Source organism: Mesoplodon mirus (assembly GCF_964341445.2).
Source record: "Mesoplodon mirus genome assembly, chromosome: X".
NCBI lineage: Eukaryota > Metazoa > Chordata > Mammalia > Artiodactyla > Ziphiidae > Mesoplodon > Mesoplodon mirus.
The window spans coordinates 139,646,115-139,671,336 of NC_138981.1; the positions used below are offsets into that span (position 1 = coordinate 139,646,115).

At 41.5% G+C, this 25,222-nt stretch overlaps 1 protein-coding gene across 1 annotated transcript in view; it reads right to left on the reverse strand.

Moving 5' to 3' along the window:
• GAB3 (GRB2 associated binding protein 3) overlaps positions 1–25,222 on the reverse strand; it is a gene marked incomplete at its 5' end in the record, with an annotated part of 57,532 nt that overhangs the window by 3,795 nt on the left and 28,515 nt on the right. Inside the window, 5 exons of the mRNA XM_082610240.1 lie at positions 788–904; positions 9,726–9,828; positions 10,814–10,895; positions 13,059–13,278; positions 13,755–13,810. Coding sequence (XP_082466366.1) covers positions 788–904; positions 9,726–9,828; positions 10,814–10,895; positions 13,059–13,278; positions 13,755–13,810 — 578 coding nt within the window. The remainder of the gene's footprint in view (positions 1–787; positions 905–9,725; positions 9,829–10,813; positions 10,896–13,058; positions 13,279–13,754; positions 13,811–25,222) is intronic.

Below are 25,222 nucleotides of genomic sequence, written 5' to 3' on the forward strand. Positions count from 1 at the left end.
GAAGTGGGAGGTCATTCAGCCAAAGGGAAGGGAAGCCCCCCAGACTCTTTCTTTCTCCACACGCACAAAGTGAAATTATACTGTATATGCTGTTCAGCAGGTGATTTTTCTCATCAAACAATACATTGTTAGCGCAGTCTAGACTATGACCATCCCGTGCTAAAAACTACTTAGCTGTCGTCCACTGCTTACCAGCCATTCATTCCATGGCTTCCCCTGGGCAGTGAGTGACACCGGTCAATGGCTAAGGTCCCTGACATGTATTAACTCACTTAATCCTCACGACAGGCTTCAACGTAGGCGTTATTTCTGCTGAGCACTCCACAGACAAGAATGCCGCTCAAAGGAGTCAAAACTGCCCAACCTGGCACTTGAGGCCCTTTACGGAGCTGTTTCAAAGCCAGCTGAGAGCTCCGTCACCACTCCCCAGAGTCTAGCCAAGCGGGACTGTTACTTCTTTCCTCAGCAGGCCCTTCCTATGGCTGGACTACACTCTACCCCACCCTCATCTCTGCCAGAGCAATTTCTCAGCAAACCTTACGGTCCAAGATTTGAAGAGCACGAATACTACATACATTTACACATAGACGTGCAAAGAACCCACCCCCGAGGGAAATACACCAGGACTTCTGGGAGGCAGAATTAGGGCTGATTTTAAGATTCTTCACTGTACGTGTCTGTAGGTTTAAGACTTTGCAAGGAGAACATCCATGGTGGAATCATCCAAACAAAATCCAAACCGAAATGGAATCTCCTGGCAAGTCTCAGACTCAAGGGTACTTCCTACCTGCTGCACAGGGGCTGGTGACGCTGAGTTGAAGTCCAGGGCTAAATAGTCCAGGCTGAATTTCCTCGTCCACGTCAGAGCTCCACTGCTCAGCAAGTTGGCTTCTCCGTGCTCCTCCTAAAAACCAACGTCACAGGATGCGGGTTACCAACTTCTGGCCGGGCTGGCCAGGGGAGGAGCAGCTGCCGTTGGACAACAGCGGCCCGATGAGTCCTGTGCAGCTCAGCCTGCACCTCGGAAGGAGAGCTGGCTTTGAAATACAATACAGCCCATTTGGCCTGCACATGAGGCTATGCCTTCATTCACCATTGAAGCAGTCGGCCAAAATCTGCCCCAAGAAGAAATCATTTTAGGGATCTGACAGGCCCATGATACCTTAGAGACTTTAAATCCTGAAAAGGTCAATCACACTTATGAAAGCTTTAGTAAAGACATCCCAAATGCATTTAAAGATACTTTATACAATACAAACAGTGATAACGTGTGCAACACACACCCATGGCATCACCATCCAGCTTCAGAATATACCACCACTACATGACACACACGGCCCATGCCGAGGGCCCCCTTCTACTGCTGCCTTCTTGCCCCCTAAGGGGGTGAGTGCTATCTTGAACTTGGTGTTTAGCACTTTTCTTTTCAAAGATGGTTTTATGAATGTCCTTAAGTGGCCTACTGTTTTGTTTTGCCTGTTTTGAACTTTTATCAGTAGAACCGTATTGTATGCACTTGTGGTGACTTCAATTTGCGCTCCATTTACATACTTCACATTCACCCATGTCAATGCCCTGTTTCATTCATTTTCCTTAGCATACATGATTCCATTGCATAATTTATTTAACTGTTCCACCAACAACAGACATTTGAGTTGTTTCCAGTTTGGCGGCTCTTACAAGCAATGCTGCTGTGAGCATTCATGCACCTGTGGAAGAACTTCTAGGGTGTGTCCCTGGGATGTGGGCCCCTTCAACTTGACTATCACCAGCCTGATATGTCGAACATGGTATTTTACTGTGATTTGATTTTCCACGCCCTTGATAATTTAATTAATTGGCCATCCTTTCATATGTTTATGGGTCATTTATTTTTTTCTCTTCTGTGAATTATGTGTTTAGGTTTGTTTTTGTTTTGCTAACTTTTATACTGAAGTGCTTGTATTTTTCTGATTTTCCTCCGTACTTCCTCACACATCTAAGAGACTAATCATTTGTTGGTTATGTGTGTTGCTAATAGCCCATCACAGTCTACAGTGGGTTTTTCTTGGTATTTTTTAAATTAAGAACTGTTCTCGCTTTCAATGTAATATATCAATATTTTCCTGAGGAGCTTGCTCTTGTATTTTGTTTAAAGAATTCTTCCTATGCTGAGGTTGTAATTTGTTTTCCCACATCTTCTTCTAAGTTATAAAGTTTTGTCCTTTACATTTAAGCAATAATCTAGCCTCAACTGATTTTAACATGTGGTGGTGACCCAGGGATACAATTAATTCCCTTTTGTTCTGTTTGTATCCCACCTGGGCAACCCTCCTTTCCCCAGTAATGCAGCCTCTGCTCACATATCACGTTCCCATATGTGAATAGGTGGTCAGTTCTACTGAATATTTTTGCTGCATCTGAGACAATCACATCACTTTTCTCCTTTAGCATGTTAATGTGCTTGACTGACTTGATAGATTCCTTTAATTTATGGTTGTAACAGCTCATCTCTCAGGGAATATTTGTAACAATAGATTTTTTTTCTTATTTATTTATTTATTTTTAGTTTCTGCTTTATAACAAATTTAATCAGTTATACATATACATATGTTCCCATATCCCCTCCCTTTTGCGTCTCCCTCCCACCCTCCCTATCCCACCCCTCCAGGAGGTCACAAAGCACCAAGCTGATCTCCCTGTGCTATGCGGCTGCTTCCCACTAGCTATCTACCTTACGTTTGGTAGTGTATATATGTCCATGCCGCTCTTTCGTTTTGTCACAGCTTACCCTTCCCCCTCCCCATATCCTCAAGTCCATTCTCTAGTAGGTCTGTGTCTTTATTCCTGTCTTACCCCTATGTTCTGGAGATGGAAACAACATAAGTGTCCATCATCGGATGAATGGATAAAGAAGATGTGGCACATATATACAATGGAATATTACTCAGCCATAAAAAGAAACGAAATTGAGCTATTTGTAATGAGGTGGATGGACCTAGAGTCTGTCATACAGAGTGAAGTAAGTCAGAAAGAGAAAGACAAATACTGTATGCTGACACATATATATGGAACAATAGATTTTTAAAAAAATGTTTCTCCTTCTGGCATAGTTTTCATTTCCTCCAGTCCATTTGTTTGGTTTCTGTCTTTATGCTAGAGCTTCCCTGAGATGTCTGACCAAATCATTGGCTGTCTGCTCATAGTTAAGTGTGAAAGACCAAAACGCTGATCCGGTGGTGCTTGTCAGCTGTGGGGTTCAATGCAAGGTGACCTAGCTGGACGATTTTCTTGGGGAGCCCCTAATATTATGACCCATGTCTTGCCTCTTGGGCTGCTTAAGTAGGTCAGAGAACTGTCTTCGAATCTCTAGACCCAAGAGTAAAGGTCTGGTTGTCAACATTCTGGAAGAGAGCCACTGGAAAAGGGTTTGCGAAAGGCTCGTGTATCTACTGTGCATATTTACTTACATTGTTTTTAGCCTAGTATTCTTGGTCAGATGTGTCTAGCACCCCACAGGGCAGAGACCCCTTGTTTTACTCTCTCCAGAGACTACACTTCATCTTTTGTGTGGAGTAGGAGAGGGGAAGCCACAGTGGTCAGCCTCCGGGGAGTGGTGCTTAGGCTATTCACACATTTGTGCAATCATCACCTCAATGTTAGATTATTTTCATCACCCCAAAACGAAATCCTGCACCCCTTAGCCATCATCCCCTAGTCCCACTATCTCCCCAAGCTCTAGGCAACCACCACTAATCTAATTTCTGTCTCTATAAATTTGCTATTCTAGACATGTGATACAAATGGAATCATACAATATGTGGTTGTGATACTGTGATTTACAAGAAATATATATTTGGTCATTCAGATGACCAAATATTTATTTCTCATATATAGTTGGTCTTCAGTCCACAATTCCTGGGTCACAGCTCCCAAAACCCTTCGAATTTCCTAAGTGTTGAGAATGACAGAGATGTCTCATTATAGGAACGAGGTGACTTTCAGGTGGCACCTAACAACGTGCCTCCTGCTTGCCAGGAGAACCAACCATGAGATCACAGGCTTGGAAATTGCAGTCCCACTCCCCGGCTCCCACCCGATCTCCGGGGAGTGGGGAGGTGCTGGAGCTTGACTCAATCACCAACGGCCAATGATTTAACCAGTCATACGGTATCATGAAGCCTCCATAAAACCCAAGAGCACTGGGTTCAGAGAGCTTCTTGGTTGGTGAACACCTGGAGGTGCTGAGAGAGTGGCCCCTGGTGACGGCGTGGAAGCTCTGGGCCCTTTCCTCATGCCTCGGCCTGTGCATCTCTTCCATCTGGATGTTCATCTGTATCCTTTATCATATCCTTTTATAATAAACTAGTAAATGTTAAGTAAGTGCTTCCCTGAATTCTGTGAGCTGCCCTAGCAAATGAGTCAAACCCAAGGAGGGGGACGTGGGAACCTCCAATCTGTAGCCAGTCAGTCAGAAGCACAGATAACAACCTGGGATTGTGACTAGCAGCTGAAGTTGGAAGGGGTGGGCAGTCCTGTAGGACTGAACCCTTAACCTGTGGAATCTGATGCTATCTCCTGGTAGAAAGTGTCAGAATTGAGTTGAATCCTTGGACACCCTGCCGGTGTCCGAGAATTGCTTGGTGTTATGTGGGAACCCACCCCAACCAACACACACACACATCCTGGAATTGGGTCCAGAAATCCCAAAGAGTGGCCTTTTGTGACTGGCTTCTTTCACTCAGCGTATTGCTTTCAAGGTTCATCCTTGTTGTTTCATGGATCTGATTTCATTGTATGGCTGCATAACATTCCACTGTGTAGCCAGACCACATTTTATTTACCCATTCATCACTTGGTGAACATTTCGGTTCCTTTCACTGGTTGGCCATTATGAAAAATGAGGCTATGAACATTCACGTGCAAGATTTGGTTGGACTTATTCTTGCTTAGTATTTTAACCTGCATGAATGAGTGAGATTGATATAAAGTTTTCTACTTATGTTAGTGCTATTTGTTTTGGTATCAAGTTATTTTAGCTTTATAAAATAAGCTGGGTAATATTTCCTCTTTTTGCCGTTCCCTGGAGGTGCTTATATAAGACTGCAATGATCGCTTCCTTCTGATAGAAAGTTTCTGTCAAGTTTTGGGGGCCTTGTGATCCTTTGTAGTAAAAATTTCCCTACGTATTCAGTTTCCCTAATAATTTGTGTTTTCTGTTTTTACTTGAGTCAGTTTTTGTTTTTGTTTTGGTTTTGGTTTTTGGTACTGTTTTTGTGGTACATGGGCCTCTCACTGTTGTGGCCTCTCCCATTGCAGAGCACAGGCTCCGGACATGCAGGCTCAGCGGCCATGGCTCACGGGCCTAGCCGCCCCGCGGCATGTGGGATCTTCCCCGACCGGGGCAGGAACCCGTGTCCCCTGCATCAGCAGGCAGACTCTCAACCACTGCCCCACTAGGAAAGCCCCCACCTGGTCATTTTTAAATAGTATCTTGTGACTCAGTCCAACTTTCAACTCCTCATCTTATTTTTTAAATATATAAAACATAGTTATTTTATATGTGAAATCTAATATTTCTAATAATGACTTACTTCCTTATGTGATTTTATTTTTTGTAATTCCTATTGATTCTCAAGATTTGCAATTTCTCAATATTTTTGGCCTGAGAGATCCCCTTTCCTTTCTTGGCAGTTGAGTTTTGGATTTAAAAAATACATTTAAAACTATATTCTCTACCATTTTAAGATTATTTTTATATGGTGGTCATGTGGTTTTCACGGTACCTTGCCTACTGAAGTGCTTCATCAAATTTTAAAACATAGAACAGGGACTTCCCTGGTCGTGCAGTGGTTAAGAATCCACCTGCCAATGCAGGGGACACGGGTTCGAGCCCTGGTCCGGGAAGATCCCACGTGCTGCGGAGCAACTAAGCCCGTGTGCCACAACTACTGAGCCTGCGTGTCACAACTACTGAAGCCCGCGAGCCACAACTACTGAAGCCCTTGCACCTAGAGCCCCTGCTCTGCAACAAGATAAACCACTGCAATGAAAAGCCTGCACACCTCAACAAATAGCAGCCCCCGCTCGCTGCAACTAGAGAAAGCCAGGGTGCAGCAAAAAAATATATATAGAAAGAAAGAAAAAGAAGAAGAAAGCTGGAGGAATCACACTCCCTGATTTCAAACTATACTATAATCAAAGTAGTGCGGTACTGGCAAAAAAACAGACACATAGGTTAATGGAACAGAATAGACTCCATAAATAAATCCATACTTGTATGGTCGATTAATCTACGACAGAGGAAGCAAGAATATACAATGGAGAAAAGACAGCTTCTTCAATAAATGTTGGGAAAACTGGACAGCTACATGCAAAAGAATCAAACAGGACTACTTTCTCACACCATATACAAAAACAAATTCAAAATGGATGAAAGACAAATACCAGACCTGAAACCATAAAACTCCCAGAAGAAAACACACAGTATATTCTTTGACATGGGTCTTAACAATATTTTTTGGTTATGTCTCCTCAGGCAAGAGAAAGAAAAACAAAAACAAAATAAAAATAAAAGGGAGCACATCAAATTAAAAAGTTTTTGCACAGCAAAGGGAACTATCAGTAAAACAAAAGGGCAGCCTACTGAATGGGAGAAGATATTTTCAAATGATACATCTGACAAGAGGTTCATAACCAAAATATACAAATAACAAATACAAATCAACATCAAAAAAACAATCTGATTAAAAACTGGGCAGAGGACCTGAATAGACATTTTTCCAAAGAAGACATACCTGTGTCCAACAGATAGATGAAAAGATGCTCAACATCGCTAATCAGCAGGTAAATGCAAATCAGTACCACAATGAGACATCACCTCACACCTGTCAGAATGGCCATCATCAAAAGAACACAAGTAACAAATTTGGTGAGGATGTGGAGAAAAGGGAACCCTCCTAAACTGTTGGTGAGAATGTAAAGTGGTGCAGCTGCTATGGAAAACAGTATGGAGGTTCCTCAATTAAAAATATGATTCAGTAATTTCACTTCTGGGTATTTATCCCCCCCAAATACAAAAACACTAATTCGAAAAGATACATGCACTCCCATGTTCACTGCAGCACTATTTACAATAGCCAAGGCATGGAAGCAACCTCAGTGTCCATCAATAGATAAATGGACAAAATGTGGTATACGGATGTGTATATATATATGTGTGTGTGTGTGTGTGTGTATGTACATTTGCATATATATATATATATATATATATAGACACACACACAATGGAATGTTACCCAGTAAAAAAAAAAATCTTGCCATTATGACAACATGGGTGGATCTAGAGGCTGTTATGCCAAAGTGAAATAAGTCAGAGAAAGACAAACGCTACATGATCTTACTCATACGTGGAATCTAAATAAAACAAATACAAAAACCAAAAAGCAGGGGTTTCCTTGGTGGCACAGTGGCTAAGAATTCACCTGCCAATGCAGGGGACACGGGTTTGAGCCCTGGTCCGGGAAGATCCCACATGCTGCAGAGCAAGTAAGCCCATGCACTACAACTGCTGAGCCTGCGCTCTAGAGCCCACAAGCCAAAACTACTGAGCCCACGAGCCACAACTACTGAGCCCGCAAGCCACAACTACTGAAGCCCATGCACCTAGAGCCCGTGCTCCACAACAAGAGAAGCCACCACAATGAGAAGCCCGCGCACCACAATGAAGAGTAGCCCCCAATCACCGCAACTAGAGAAAGCCCGCGTGCAGCAATGAAGACCCAATGCAGCCAAAACAAAAACAAAAACAAAAACAAAAACAAAAAATGGAAACAGACTCATAGATACAGAGAACAAATGGGTGGTTGCCATAAGGGAGGGGGTGAGGAGTGGGCGGAAAAAGTGAAGGGGATTTGGAGGTACACACCCCCATTATATAACCCATGGGAATGTACTCTACAGTGTAAGGAACAGGATCAATAATATTGTAGTAAGTCATGGAGGGACAAATGCTTACTAGACTTATCATGGTGATCATTTCATTCATGTATGCAAATGTCAATCATTATGTAGTACACCTGAGACAAACAAAATGTTGAACGTCAACCATATTTCATTAAAAAATAAAGTAGCTAAAGAAGAATAAGTGACTTTAATCAAACAAAACTTGTATTTCAGCTCCTAGCCTAAATTTTTACATTCAGATAAGAACTTGTCCTCAAAGAGAAAAAAATTATGCATATGATTATGTGCAAAATTGAAACTGAATTATATTAGTTCTGTCTACCAAATGGGTTGTTTTGTGGAACAAGTGAAATAATGTAAATCAAAGTCATTTGAAAATATCATATTACTGAATTTAAAACACACAATTGAATGAGATGGGATAGGCTTTAAATTCATTTATGTGGTGGTTCCCTCAGAGCTACCTTCCTTCAGCTAGTTTTCTGGGCTCTTAATCTACTGGGTCATATTGCCTAGTAATGTACAGAGAGAGTCATTAATCAATGACTATATACAGGCAAGAAACCAATCCTGAATTATGCTGTTAATGAAACACTGGTCTTTCTCACAACCTCAAAGAAATAACGGTTAGTGTCTGGAATGACTCTGCACTTGCTTCTATGAGGCTATAGATTCACTTCCCTTCTCTGTTCTCTGGAGACAAAGCACAGCTGGGCAGTATCTTTTATAAGAGTGTTTTCTTCTAGAGGTTTCCCAAGGGCCATTACTAAGTGTGAAAAATATTGGGAATACCACAGCAGACTGGATATGAGTCACTTTCCACCTGCATATGGGTACTCACAGAACAATCTGTCAAATAGAAAGGCAAAATGAAGCATTTAATTGCTGCTTCACTGGAGATGACTGTTTTGAGAATTTTAAATGCCTGTTATTGTCACGTATAGGAAGGCAGAGTTCTCTTCTCAAAAGTATATAGTCTCAGTGCCTTGAACACTGTCCTTCTAAGATCTCTTTTTCAAAATTTCATAGTTTAAACAGAGATTCTCTCTAGAGTTCCCTACATTTTAAAGTTCTGGCTAAAGGGCCTGATAATTGCCAGAGGTGCTAAAAGACCCTCTTTCTCTTCAGTAACCCATTCTCAACAGAATCCAAAGTAGAGAGAATGGAAGGGACAACACAGGGCAGGAGGAGAGATTGAACCATAAATCGTTCATCAAAGGATCGAGATATCGGGTCTCTGTGCACTCTGGGCCACAGAAAGACTCTACCAGGAGTCTCCAGAGACTAGACCCATCCATGACCCGGGACACTGGGCCACCCTCCCAACGGGACTCTAAGTGATTCATCTTTGGTAAAGGTTCGGAGGCAGTCAGGGCAGGGCTACCCGGTGGTGTGGTGGAAGGGAACATCCAATGTGTGAGTTTTCACAGCTTAGACTCTGGACATACAGGGAGCTACAAACCTACTGCGGTCAAACACGATATCCCAGCCATGGTGAAAAGAACTGCTAGCGTTTCCATTTTCCCATTACACGTTGCAGCCCTGGGTACACTTAAAACTGTGGCCTCAAAATGGTACGAGGAGCTGAGTATCGCAGGAAAGAAAACCGACTTCATAACAACTTGTTCCCAGTCTGGAAAACATTGTAAGCTGGTATTACAGTCAAGTAATTGTTTTAAGATTGCACGGGACTTTCTGAACACTATGTTTCCTTTACAGTGAACTGATAAGAATATAGATTGGGGTGAAGAATAAGAAGAGTGTGAAAAATATAGGATTACCATTTGCATGTAGCTTTGTTCCTCTTCTCTGGAAACAGAATTGGCAAAAAATCTTGCAGAATTAATACCATTTCTTTCTGGAGAGAGAAAGCTGGTTCGATTGCTAAGAACAGAAATATAGATGAGGTCAAAGCAATGTCTTACAGCTGCTCTGAAAGCCAGCCAAGAACTGACATGGCCCCTCTGGGGTTTCGGCCCTCGCCCCCGCTTCCCCATGCAACTTCCTCCTGGCCAAAGCAATTCCTGAACCAGGAGAGAGACTACCCCACAGCTGCCGTCCTGCTATGGGGCAAAGGGTTCCCAATTCTCAAAGGCTATTTTTTTCCAGGCCCTCCACGTGACACAGCTCATGAGCTTTCTAGAAAGAGACCAAGGCATCATATCATTTAGAGAAAAACAAAACAAAACAAAAACGCTCCTTTGAGGCTCTCTTCTTTCCATTCAGAGTAACCAGGAAAAGTAAGGAAGTGTGGTCATTCCTTTGATAGGATGAGACCAAGACTACAAATCCACTTTCATCATACTCCCAAGTCAGAAGCAGAGGCCAAGGCTCTGCAGTTCTGTCTGGAAATGTAGTTCACTGCAGAATTCTGCTTTACAGAGCCACTGTGTCCTGCGGCACATAGGGTGAACTAAGAAACTCCCAGGCCAGGCTCAGGACTCTGAAATTCCTACAAGGACTCTGAAATTGCTACAAGGTGAGATGAGAGAGTGCAGATACATTTTGGGGTTTGTCTACTGAGCCCATGTGAATTGGGATTGAAAAAGAACTTTCTCTGTTGGTACTAGGGTTGTGGGATAAGGATCTAAGGGACAGCTATCTCAGGCCGTGAGGATTGTGCAACAGAGAAGCAGACGTGAGAGACAGGTTCCCAGCAGCACTCTCATTCCCGATTCCATTGTCCTGGGAGACTCACTTATGGTCCTTCCTCTGTGACCTACAAAACACTTCCAGCTCGAGATAATAAATCCCATCCCTTGTTCGGCTTAAGCTAGATCCAGTGGGCTTCGACTACCTTTAACCACCGAGGCCTGAGTAATGCTGGGAGTGCACCAGATGAGGCCCCTATGAGCAATCAAAGACTCACCAAGGCACAGTGCGGGTCCTGGTGAGAGCCGTGTGTTCCCGGATGGTGGAGAGGCTTTTCAGGTCCAGGGGAGGTGACCGTGCTACAAGATAACACATGACAGCCAACATGGTAAGTTCTCAGGGGTTCAAGGCCAGAAACTGAAGAATATAAAACTATGACATTCCATCAGATCCACATTTACTTACAAGCAGTGCTGATGATGAGCGTGCTTTGTGCTGTCCTACTCTTCCCTGCCTCACTGGGAGTAGAGGGGACAACCACCGAGCCAGTGGCCACATCATCAGCTGGGCTTACATCCAGTCACTACACACTTATTGAGAACTCACTGTCAGGCATGGTTCTAGGTGTCCCAAACTGAAACTGTACCTTTCTTCCCCATCTGTCTGTCTAGTTAGAGTCATCTTCGGATCTCAGCTCAACATGTCCTGCTTAGGAAGGCCTTCTTTGACCTCCAGGCAAGATAAGGCCCAGCTCATGGGCTGTCATGAGTTCCTGTGCTTACCCTTCACAGCACTCGCCCACTTCGTGATGATACATTCAGCTGTGATGATCTCATTCGGCTCTAGACCGACCACGTTCTGGGAGCACAGGGTTTTCTGGCTTGTTCACTGCAGTAGCCTCGGCATCCCATTCCGCCTTAGCTGCCCGCCTTGCTGAGTTGGTCGTGAGTGTATTCCTCTATTGCTTGGTCTTCTAGCTCTTTCCTCACTAGGCCACACAGGTGGAGAGTGTTTAACTCCGCTCCATATTGCCAGTGACTTCCGTGCTGCTCAATCAGTTTCCCAGGAGCCTCAGACCTGCCAGGTGCTGAGCTGGAAAGGACATATGCGTCGTGTAGTCCCCGGGGAGAAGGTCTCTCCTGGCTGTGATGCACCCTGGTCTTGGCTTCACTGACCAGCCGCCTCCTGGCTTCACCCCCTGCCTCTCTCACTTGGGCCACAGGGTCCATCCCTGGAGCCACATGTGTAAGAACCAGCCCCTCCCGGCCCAGGTGTCCCAATTAATCCACAACCACACGTCCAACCAAAATCTCTGCACCTCCATCACTAGGTCTTTTAGAGCTCTAACATCCAACGTGGTAGCCACTAGCCACATGTGGTTATTGAAATTTAAATACATTAAAATTAAATGAAATTTAAAAATTCAGTTCCTCAGTTGCACTGGCCACGTTTCACTTGTTCAACAGCCACATTTTCTTCATTACAGAAAGTTCTGTTGCACAGCATTGCTACAGAAAAGTCACTGAGCAAAACAACAGTATCTACCTCAAAGTTACAGGTCCCTGTGAAATGGTTTCTGGCCAGCCTGAATGGCTATTTCCTCTAAAGCTCACGAGACAGGGTCTGTTCTCCTATTTAGTACCTATTGAATAACTCTTTTTCTTCCAGGTGGTTTGGACATATCTTTCTCCCTGCTTGCTTCCTCATCTGTGCCTCCCCCAGAAATGTGATTTGACTCGAATTGAAGAGAGGGAGACTGGAGTGGACTGGGCATAAGCAGACGACTTAGTTCCAGCTCTGGGCGTGGCCACCTGAAGCAGCAGAGGCGGCGATGGAGCCAATGGACTGTCAGGGGTCACGGTCACAGTACCAGGTATTTCCTTGGAATCGCCCAGCCCTACTGGGCAGGTGACGACGAGCGAAAAAGGAAGTTAGCAAGTTACTCTGACCTGCTTTTGCTCGTCCCCTCTTCGCCCTCCTCCCTGCCTGTTCCGGCTGCTCATCTCCACATGCCCTCGCCCCACACACCTCTTCTGCCAGGCACTAGCAGGGCACTGAGCGACGTGGCATACGACCAGGTCTACATTCAGGAATCAGTGTCAAAGGCCATTCTTGGCTGCCTTACACAAGGCGGACACTGTGATTTCATTTAAGTGCTGTCTAAACAAAGAGAGGCCAGGTGGGTTCCATTCTCACCCATCCTCACTTATTTCTGGGACTTTGTTAGGGAAGCAGCCAAAGATGAGTCCTCTGGAATGAACTTGGCTTCAGAGGCTGCATTTGCCAGGCCACAGTGATTGCAAGTCCCCCGGTTCCTTTTATCCTTAGGATCTGGGGCAGAAGGGCTCCTCAGCCCTCCCCACTCAATCCCAGCCATTTCTCCCTGCCCTTGTGCTTCCCAGGCCTCTGGGCTGGTTTCTCTAGTGTCCCCTTCCCAGAGACGGTCAGGACGGAAGCTTTTCCACACGGCCACCAGACCTTGCTCCCCAGTCCCGCACAGCAGGCCTGGGGAAGTGACTTACATTTCCTCTGAGGCTTGAGATCTCTATTCACGGGGGGAGGCTCCAGGTCCACCGGGAGCTCGGGCAATGGGCTGGAGATGCTTCCTGAGCTCATTTGGATGTAGTCGTCAGGGCTGCAGTGGGGTCCGAGAGCAGAGGCGGTGGCCTGGGGGCTCATGGGCATGTAACTGTCCTCAGTGCTGGCAGAACCCGGAAGGGACATCGGGAAGAACCTGCACGGCTGCAAGGGAAAGCACAGAATAGCCATGGAAACTGCTTCCAGTGGGCAGCCTCGGCTGCACATGGCATTTCAGTTGCAGATTATCCAAGAATAACTTTGAATTTTCTTAGGAAAGTCAGACAAGCCTCTAACTCAAGCTCTGCCTCTGGACTTATCGTGTGAGGTAGGTGATGACTCGCCTAGATCTCATGCTGGAAGACAGAGGTTAATGAATTTATGCAAATGCTTTAAGTATCATGTGATGACTTCAGCAGGTACCCCAAGTTTGGGGAGGCATCTGGACCATTAGAACTGGCAGGGTCCTCACAGCACACAAAGTCCAGTAGCTCCCAGACAAGTTTAAGCCTTGATGGGAGACTGGAGGGCTCCTCAGAGATTCACAGTGCTGTCTCAAAAGACATCATGGGAACATAAATAGGTCAGGGTATTTTTTTGGTAAAAATTGAGGCTGAAAGAAACTCAAGTACCAAACTTACCAAATTTAAACTTAGCCGCTTATCTCGGTGTCTTAAAGATTGGCCTTCTACATCACCTGCAAGAAACAAGCAGGGTGGTGAAAAATGCGGACAACATCAGTTGAAACTAGGCTCCAAGTACCTATGCGCCTCAGGGCCCTGTGTGCAGCTCCAGAGAGGGAGAGAGACTTGCTATTGAGTCTAGCTGGGCAGTCAGAACACCTTCCCCCCACAGATGGAAAGCGGACCAGATTTTGAAGAGGTTGCTGTATGATGGCTTCAGTTCTCTCTGTGAACTGGGGAGAGTCAGAGCAAGTAATTAACAAATGCTCGTTGCATTTGTTACATGAATTTTCTGCACTTAGAGATGGTAGAGACAGAGCTGGAGGTTTGAGGAGAGGGGAGCAGGCATGAAATAGCCCTTGTGATGAGCAGGAGCACAGGGTGAATAAAAGCCTTTGCAGAGCAGCAGCGCGAATCAGTGACCATGAACTTCTGAAGCAAGAGTCAGCACCTCAGGAACAGATCCGGAGAGAGAGGAGAGCTGGATGAATCCAGGATCAGACATTTGTGAGACGGATGTGACATAAACTTAGAATAACTGTTGAACTGAAATAGGAGATGTCCAGAAGGTAGCAAGATATATGGGCCTAGATTCAAATGAGACCTGCTTAGAGATGACAGTCAAAACCTAAGAGTAGAGGAGATGATCTAGGTTGTAAATGTTGAGAAAAGTTTAAATATAAAATCCTAGAGACTCTCAATATTCAAAGAGTAGGAAGATGAGCACTGGCTCATGTTGAGAGAGAGCAAGTGGAGAAGGAGGAAAGTCAGGGGCCCCGGACTGTGAGAGCCCACAGGAGGAGATGGTGGCTGGTGGTGGGGAACACCACCAAAATGGGCCCTCAGCACGTGGGGACCAGAGCAAAATGTCTTCCTAGAACTTAGACATGTGAAAAGCCAGGCTGCCTCTGAGAAATAAACTGAAGAGTCAACATCATCTTAAATCAAGAGAATAACTCCCAGCTCAGAAAGATGTGATGGAGATTGATGGAATTAAGACCAGACACTATCAAACTCTTAGAGGAAAACATAGGCAGAACACTCTCTGACATAAATCACAGCAAGATCCTTTTTGACCCGACTCCTAGAGAAATGGAAATAAAAACAAACAAATGGGACCTAATGAAACTTAAAAGCTTTTGCACAGCAAAGGCAACCATAAACAAGACGAAAAGACAACCCTCAGAATGGGAGAAAATATTTGCAAACAAAGCAACTGACAAAGGATTAATCTCCAAAATATACAAGCAGCTCAATATCAAAAAAAAAAACCAATAAAAAAATGGGTGGAAGACCTAAATAGACATTTCTCCAAAGAACACATACAGATGGCCAAAAAACATGAAAAGATGCTCAACATCACTAATTATTAGAGAAATGCAAATCAAAACTACAATGAGGTATTACTCACACTGGTCAGAATGGCCATCATTAAAAAGTCTACAAATAACAAACGCTGGAGAGGGTGTGGAGAAAAGGGAACCCTTATGCACAGTTGGTGGGAGTGTAAATTGATACAGCCACTATGGAAAATAGTATGAAGGTTCCTTAAAAAACTAAAATTAGAGCTGCCATGTGACCCAGCACAGCAATCCCACTCCTGGGCATATACCCAGAGGAAAACATAACTCAAAAAGGGGCATGCACCCCAATGTTCATTGCAGCACTATTTACAATAGCCAGGACATGGAAGCAACCTAAATGTCCATCAACAGAGGAATGGATAAAGAAGATGTGGTACATATATACAATGGAATATTAGCCATAAAAAGGAATGAAATTGGGTCATTTGTAGAGACATGGATGGACCTAGACAGTGTCATACAGAGAGTGAAGTAAGTCAGAAAGAGAAAGACAAATATCACATATTAACCCATATATGTGGAACCTAGAAAAATGGTATAGATGATCCCATTTGCAAAGCAGAAATACAGACACACATGTAGAGAAGAAACGTATAGACACCAAGGGGGAAGGGGGGTGTGGGATGAACTGGGAGATTGGGATTGACATATATACACTATTGATGTTATGTGTAAAATAGATAACTAATGAGAACCTACTGTATAGCACAGGGTAACCTACTCAATGCACTGTGGTGACGTGAACGGGAAGGGAGTCCAAAAGGGAGGGGGCATATGTATATATATACAGCTGATTCATTTTGCTGTGCAGTAGAAACTAACACAACATTGTAAAGAACTATTCTCCAATAAAAATTAATTTTACAAAATATTGAAATCATAATCCAAGAAAAGGTCCACAAATAAAGTAACACTTGAATCTAATATTGAAAGGGTCCATCAAGTACCTGGAATAAATAAATGGTCAATTCTACCCAGAATGTAAAATCTATTAAAACATTATATCAATAATAATGACAGAATGAAACAGATGAATTAAATAACCAGCTCAAAGCTAAAAAAGAACAATAGAGAAAATGAAAAGAAATGATAAAATAAAGATAAAAGCAAAAAATAATAGAGTACAGAGAAATAGTGGAATTAATTTTAAAAAATCAAAATCTTGGTTTCCTGGGGAAAAAAATTAACCTAAAGGCAACCGACTAGCCAATCTAATCAATAAAAGAGGGGGGCACAAATATCCAAAATAAGAATTGACAAGGAAAAAATTATCATTGAAACAGAGGAATTTTTTTTAAAAGAGACAATTCTGCATGCCTTTACACAAATAAATTTTAAAATCTAGATGGAATGGATAATTTTCCCAAAAATACACTACAGCAAAATTGACACAAAAAATTTCCAAAGAATAAAATAGACAAAGTTACGAAGATCAGATGGTTTCAACAGACAATTTTACCAAAACTTCAAAGACCAGACAGTCCCAATGCTTCACAAATTTGTTCAAGAGTTTAGGAAATCAAGGAATATTTCTAATTCTTTTTATGATGCAAGTATAACTTTGGTAGCTAAACCTGATAAACATAAAATATATCAGAAAAGTACAGACTAATATCACTTATGATTAACAATGCAAAAATCCTAAATAAAATATTAACAAATGTCACACCCTCTTTGAACCATTACTGTAAAACTTCTCACTACCCTCTCCAAGTTGGGACACACAGTTTTAAGGGCATTCGCCTGCTGCAGCTCCCTTTGCCTGGCAAAGCAATAAAGCTATTCTTTTCTACTTCACTCCACAAAAATATTAGCAAACAGAGGAAGGTGGTATTACTGGAATGGCTGAATGAGGAGCTCAGAAAAGCCATTCTCCAAAAAACAATTATACAAGTGTACAAAACTATTTTTAAAAAGTCAAGCACAACTATCTGGGGACTCTGAAAATTTACCAAAAGCATACAACAAAATTGTTGTATATTATACTGGGAAGGATTTACTGAAGAAATGAAAAACAACTACTGGAATCCGGTAAGAACACTGAGAATCTGTGGCATTTTAGCTTGGGGTGCTCCCCTACCCCTCACCAGCTCACTCAGAAGTAGTTCTACCAGGGCAAGGCAAGTCGTGAAGACCAGAAGCTTCTTTGCCAAAGGGGTCTAATTTGATTTGGATCAAAGCATATAAAAAACTCCATTCCTCTAGGTACTATCAAAAGCATACCAACAATTCATTTCATTGGGGTTCCAGGAGAAAAGAGAGAGAAAAGCATTGAAAATGTATTTGCAGAACATATGGCTGAAAACTTCCCAAACCTAAAGAAGGAAACAGATATCCTGTTTCCTTCCTGTACAGTAAGCACAGAGGGTCCCAAACAAAATGAACCCAAACAGACTCACACCAAGACATATCATAATCAAATGGCAAAAGTTAAAGATAAAGAGATAATTCTAAAAGCAGCAAGAGAAAAATAGTCATTTACAAGGAAATCCCCATAAGGCTATATCAGCTGATTTCTCTGCAGAAACTTTGCAGGCCAGAAGAGAGTGGAGTGATAGATTCAAAGTCCTAAAAGGGAAAAACCTGCAACCTAGGATAATCTACCCAGCAAGATCATCATTTAGGATCAAAGGAGAGATAAAGAGCTTCTCAGACAAGCAAAAACTAAAAGAGTTCATCAATACTAAACCTACCCTAAAAGAAATGTTAAAAGGTCTTCTCTAAGCAGAAAAGAAGGAAAAATCTATAGGAAAAGGAAAATCCCACTAGGAAAGGCAAATATATAGTAATGACTAAGGATCAACCACTTAAATAAGCCAGTACAAAGATTACAGTACAAAAAATTATAAAATCAACTATAACTACAATAAAGAGTTAAGGGATAGACATGAAGATGTAAAATATGACGTCAAAAACGCAAAATGTGGGGGAAGGGAGTAAAAAATATAAATCTTCTAGAATTTGTTTGAATTTAAATGACTATCAGTTTAAAACAAGTAGATACAGTTATAGGTCAACATATATGAACCCAATGATAACCACAAACGAAAAACCTACAATAGATACACAAAGACTAAAAAGAAAGGAACACAAACATAAACTAAAGAAAATCATGAAACCACAAGGGAAGACACAAAAAGAAGAAGAAATGAACAGAGAAGACCTACAAAAACAACCGAAAACAAGCAATAAAATGGAAATAAATACATATCTATCAATAATTACTTTAAATGTCAATGGGCTAAATGCTCCAATCAAAAGACATAGGCTGGGGCTTCCCTGGTGGCACAGTGGTTGAGAGTCCGCCTGCTGAGGTGGGGGACACGGGTTCTTGCCCCGGTCCGGGAAGATCCCACATGCTGTGGAGCGGCTGGGCCCATGAGCCATGGCCACTGAGCCTGCATGTCCAGAGCCTGTGCTCCACAATGGGAGAGGCCAAAGCAGTGAGAGGCCTGCGTACCAAAAAAAAAAAAAAAAAAAAAAAAAAAAGACATAGGCTGGCTGATCAGATTAAAAACAAGATTCTTCAATATGCTACCTACAAGAGACTCACTTCAGGGCTAAAGACACACAAAGACTGAATGTGAAGGGATGGAAAAGAATATTTCATGCCAACAGAAATAACAAAAAAAGTGGGAGTAGCAATACTTCTATCAGACAAAACAGACTTTAAAACAAAAGCTATAACAAAAGACAAAGAAGGACACTATATAATGATAAAGGGATCGATAAAAAAAGAGGATATTACACTCATTAACAAATATGCACCCAATACAGGAGCCCCTAAATATATAAAGCAAATACTAACAGACATAAAGGAAGAAATTGACAGTAACACAAGAATAGTAGGGGACTTTTACATCCCACTGACATCAATGGACAGATCATCCAGACAGAAACTCAGTAAGGCAACAGTGGTCTTAAATGACACAATAGACTGGTTGGACTTAATAGATATCTACAGGACATTCAATCCAAAAACAGCAGAATACACATTTTGTTCAAGTGCACATGGAATGTTCTCCAGGATAAATCACATGCTAGGCCACAGAACAAGTCTCAACAAATTTAAGAGGACAGAAATTATATCAAGTGTTTTTCCAACAACAGTATGAAACTAGAAATCAATTATAGAAAGAAAAATAGGAAAAGCACAAATGTGTGGAGACTAACCAATATGCTAATAAAGATCAATGGGTCAATGAAGAAGTCAAAGAGGAAATCAGAAAATAACTTGAGACAAGTTAAAATGGAAACACAACACTCCAAAATCTATGGAATGCAGCAAAAGCAGTTCTAAGAGGGAAGTTTACAGCAATACAGGCCTTCCTCAAGAAACAAGAAAAATCTCAAATAAACAACCTAACCTACCATCTAAAAGAATTAGAAAAAGAAGAACAAACAAAGGCCAAAGTCAGCAGAAGGAAGGAAATAATAAAGATCAGAGAGGAGATAAATAGAGATCAAAAAACAATAGAAAAGATCAATGAAACCAAGAGCTGCTTTTTTGAAAAGATAAACAAAATTCATAAACCTTTAGCCAGGCTCACCAAGAAGTAAAGAGACAGGGCCCAAATTAACAAAATAAATGAAACAAGAGAAATAACAACTGATCCCACAGAGATTTAAAAAATCATAAAAGAATAGTACAAATAGTTAATGCCAAAGAATTGGAAAACCTAGAAGAAATGGACAAATTTCTAGAAATATACAACCTGCCAAGACTGAAACAAGAAGAAACACACAATTTGAACAGACCAGTCACTAGTAGTGAAAATGAATTTGTATTAAAAAAACCCCAAAACTCCCAGAAAATAAAACTCCAAGGCCAAATGGCTTCACAGGGGAATTCTAACAAACATATAAAGAACTAATACTTATCCTTCTCAAACTATTCCAAATAATTGAAGAGGACAGAACACTCCCAAATTCATTCTACAAGGCCACCATCACCTTGATACCAAAACCAAACAAAGACACTACAAAAAAAGAAAATTACAGGTCAATATCTTTGATGAACATAGATGCAAAAATCCTTAATAAAATATTAGCAAACTAAATCCAACAATATATAACAAGGATCATATACCATCAAAGAATCAAGTTGGATTTATTCCAGAAACACAAGGATGGTTCAATTTTCGCAAATCAATCAATGTGATACACCACATTCACAAAAGGAAGGATAAAAATCACATGATCATCTCAATAGATGCAGAAAAATCATTTGACAAAATTCAACATCCATTCATGATAAAAACTCTCTTCAAGGTGGGTATAGAGGGAACATATCTCAAAACAATAAAGGGAATTTATGACAAGCCCACAGCTAACATTATACTTAACGGTGAAAAGTTGAAAACCTTTCCTCTGAATTCAGGAACAAGACAAGGATGCCCACTCTGACCACTTCTGTTTAACAGAGTATTGGAAGTCCTAGCGACAGCAGCCAGACAAGAAATAGAAATAAAAAGCAACCAAATTGGAAAGGAAGAAGTAAAACAGTCAGTATTTGCTGATGACATACTTTACATAGAAAACCCTAAAGTCTCCACAAAAAACTATTAGAACTAATAAATGAATTCAGCAAAGTTGCAGCATACAAGATTAATATACAGAAATCTGTCATATTTCTATACACTAATAATGAACTATCAGAAAGAGAAAGCAAGAAAATGGTCCTGTTTAAAATCGCATCAAAAAGAATAAAATAACCAAGAATAAACTTAACCAAGGAGGTGAAAGACCTATACTCTGAAAACTATACAACACTGATGAGGGAAACTGAAGATGATACAAACTAATGAAAAGATATCTTGCGCTCTTGGATTGGAAAAATTAATATTGTTAAAGTGTCCATAGGACCCAAAGCAATCTACAGATTTAATGCAATCCCTATCAAAATACCCATATTTTTCACAGAACTGGAACAAATAATCCCAAAATTCATATGGATTTTGACCCTGAATGAAACTATGAAAGACCCTGAAATGCCAAAGCAATCCAGAGGAAAAAGAACAAAGCAGGAGGCATAACCCTCCCAGACTTAACACGATGCTACAAAGCTACATTAATCAAAACAGAATGATAGTGCCACAAAAACAGACACATAGATCAATGCAACAGAATAGAGAGCCCAGAAATAAACCCACACACCTATGGTCAATTAATCTACAACAAAGGAGGCAAGAATATACAGTGGAGAAAAGACAGTCTCTTCAATAAGTGGTGCTGGGAAAGCTGGACAGCTACATGTAAAACAGTGAGATTAGAACATTTCCTCACACCATATACAAAAATAAACTCAAAATGGATTAAAGACCTAACTGCAAGACCTGAAACCATAAAACTCCTAGAAGAGAACATAGAACACTCTTTGCCATAAATCATAGCAATATTTTTTGGATCCAACTTCTAAGGAAAAGAAATAAAAGCAAAATAAACAAACAGGACCTAATTAAACTTAAAAAGCTTTTGCACAGCAAAGGAAACCACCAACAAAACAAAAAGCAACCTGCAGAATGAGAGAAAATATTTGCACATGATATGACCAACAAGGGTTTAATATTCAAAATATATAAACAGCTCATAAAACTCAATGTCAAAAAAACAAACAACCTGATTTAAAAATGGGCAGAAGAAGTGAATAGACATTTTTCCAAAGAAAACATACAGATAGCCAACAGGCACATGAAAAGATGCTCCAAATTTCTAATTATTAGAGAAATGCAAATCAAAACCACAATGAGGTATCACCTCATACCTGTCAGAATGGCCATCATCAAAAAGGCAACAAATAACAAAGGCTGGTGAGGATGTGGATAAAAGGGAACCCTTGTACACTGTTGGTGGAAATGTAAATTGGTGTAGTCACTATGGAAAATAGCATGAAGGTTCCTCAGAAAACTAAAACTAGAGCTACCATATGATCCAGCAATCCCACTGCTGGGCAAATATCAGGAAAAAATGAAAACTCTAATTCGAAAAGACACATACACCCCAATGTTCACAGCAGCAGTATTTAAAATAGCCAAGACATGGAAGCAACCTAAGTGTCCATCAACAGAGGAATGGATAAAGAAGATGTGGTACATATATACAATGGAATATTACTCAGCCATAAAAATGAATGAAATTCTACCATTTGCAGTAATGTGGATGGCTCTTATGCTTAGTGAAATAAGTAAGTCAGATGGAGAAAGACAAATACTGTATGATATCATTTGTATGTGGAATCTAAAAAATAAAACAAATAAATGTATTATAGCAATACGGAAGCAGACTCACAGATATAGAGAACAAACTAGTGTTTACCACTGGGGAGAGGGAAAGGGGGAGGGGCAAGATAAGGTAGGGGATTAAGAGGTATAAAGTACTATGTGTAAAATAGATAAGCAACAAGGATATATTGTACAGCACAGGGAATTATAGCTATTACTTTGGAATAACTTTTTTTTTTTGGCCATGCTGCGCAGATTGCAGGATCTCAGTTCCCCAACCAGGGACTGAACCCGGGCTCCGGCAGTCAGAGCGCCGAGTCCTAACCACTGGGCTGCCAGGGAAGTCCCTGTAATAACTTTTAACAGAGTATAATCTGTAAAAATACTGAATCACTATGCTATACACCTGAAACTAATATAATATTGTAAACCAACTATACTGCAAAAAATAATTGGCCAGTGAAGTTCTTCACGTTAACAGGATAAAGGAGAAAAAAATCACATGATCATAAAATGTTTCAATAAATTCAATACCTTTTCATGATTTTAAAAAATAACATTTGGCAAAGTAGGAATATCAGAGAATGTCCTTAATCTAATGAATGGTGTCTATAAAAGTCTGCTGCAAACCACATTAGAATGGTGAAACACTGGAAGCTTTCCATGTGAGATTGGGAATAAGACAAGGGTCCCTGTTATTAATACTACTATTCAAAGATGTCCTGGCCTCCTACCCCAAGCAGTGACGTAAGAAAAAGAAAATGAAAGATATGTTATAAAAGAAAAACAAAGTTATTAGTATTTGCATGTGATATGATTGTATACAAAGAAAATGCAAATAAATATATAGTTTAGAAAAGGTAGATACAAAATCAAAATATAAAGCTAATTTATTTGATTGCAACAGCAAAGAAATTATTTAAAGTAAAATACCGTTGGCACTCACGTAAAAAATAACAAATGCATGGGAATACATTAATGAGATATGCAAGATTTCACTAAAAACCATAAAAATTACAGACAGAAGTAAAATAGGAAGGGGAATTCCCTGGTGGTTCAGTGGTTAGGACTCTGCGCTTTCACTCCTAGTTGAGAGTATGGTATTGGGGGAGGGGGAATTGGATGAAGGTCTGAAGGTGGTCAAAAAGTACAAACCTCCAGTTCTAAGATAAATAAGTACTAGGGATGGAGTGCAGGACAAGATAAATATAAATAACAGTGCTGCATGTCATATACGAAAGCTGTTAACAAGAGTAAATCCTAAGAGTTCTCATCAGAAGGAAATATTTTTTCTATTTGTTGTATCTACATGAGATGATAGATGCTCACAAAACTTACTGTGGTCATCATTTCACGATGTGTGTAAGTCAGATCATTCTGTATTCCTTAAACTCATACAGTGCTGTACGTCAATTACATCTCAATAAAACCGGAAGAAAAATAAAAGAAGGATAAGGGATGTAGGCACGATAGATCCCAGTGGGCCTTGCACGCTATGCTAAGAAATTTAGATTTTATCCCAAGTGCGAAGAGAAGTCGTCAGATTGGTTTTTAGCAAGGAACTGACTATCTGATTTACATTTTTTAAGAGACCACTTGACTTCGTGTGGAGAACAGATTAGAGGCAGGCAAGAATGGTGGTGGTGTGATCTCAGGATAACGAGTTGTATTACAGTAAATATATTCAGATTTCATTTATGCTTTAAAAAGAAGAGATAGTATGTATTTCTGTATTGTTTAATTGTTTCCAGAAATTCTTCCTATTCAACATTGTTTGGGCAGAACCAACAAGGTGGCTGAATCCCAAAATCGTCATGAAATCAAGAAATTAAACCATGACGACTTGGAGAGCAAGCAGCTGAATGCAACAGAATGTGTTGCACTTGAAAAAAAGTGACGACTGACAACACAACCCCCGCTTGTGTCATTTCACTGAGACTCATCAGCTGAATAAGAGGTGAGATCCATCAACAAACTGGGTGACGATGACACCAGCTTGTCTCTCTTTGACAAGCACACCTTGGAACACGGTGACAATGAGCCAGCCTCGGGGTGGGGGTGACTTCCCTGGTCGCCAAGGCGGGGCATGAATGTCGTGGTTACCTTAACCTTTTCTATAAGTTGTACCAAAGCACCCACTTAAGTTCTTTCATTTCTACTATTCCTTACAATAAAATAATTTAGTAGCCCCTCCCCCCACCAAAAAAAAGAGTGGCAGTGGTGCTGGCCGCAGCAGGGGGCCCGATGGGAGACAGCAGAGCTGAGACGCAGGCTCCGCACCACGGGCACTTCACCGATGGCAGAGGGGGGCTGGAGAGCCTCGGGGACAATCAAGGCTGCCAGGTCACTGGAGCCCCACGAGGATGATGACGAACCTGACCCCACTCTGCCGCCGCCGCCTACAGACATCGGTTCCTGGGGGAGCTCCATGGGGAAGGCAGAACAATCCATGGGACGCGTCCCCTCTGCCTTATCACAGCCATTTGGCTTCCATCCAGCACTGTTGTTTTGGTCTCTGTTTCATGGTCAAAACCTCTATTTCCATGAGTTTTAGCCTTTGTTTACCTTCGTGTAAAAGAATCCAACGTTTGGATGGAGATAGAGAAGAGGAGAGGGGAGAGAGAGGGAGAGAAGGAGGGAGGGAGGGAGGGAGAGAAAGGAAGAGGGAGAGGGAGTGAGGGAGAGAGATGGGGGAGGGAGGGAAGGAGAGAGAGAAAGGAAGAGAGAGAGTGCGCATGCAAGGCAACCCTGTGAGAATCAACAGAGTTCCAGAAAAAGGCCAAACAGGGACCAAGCTGATAGGGCTAGGTTAGAATTACCTTGATGGTGATAGCTTGGCAAA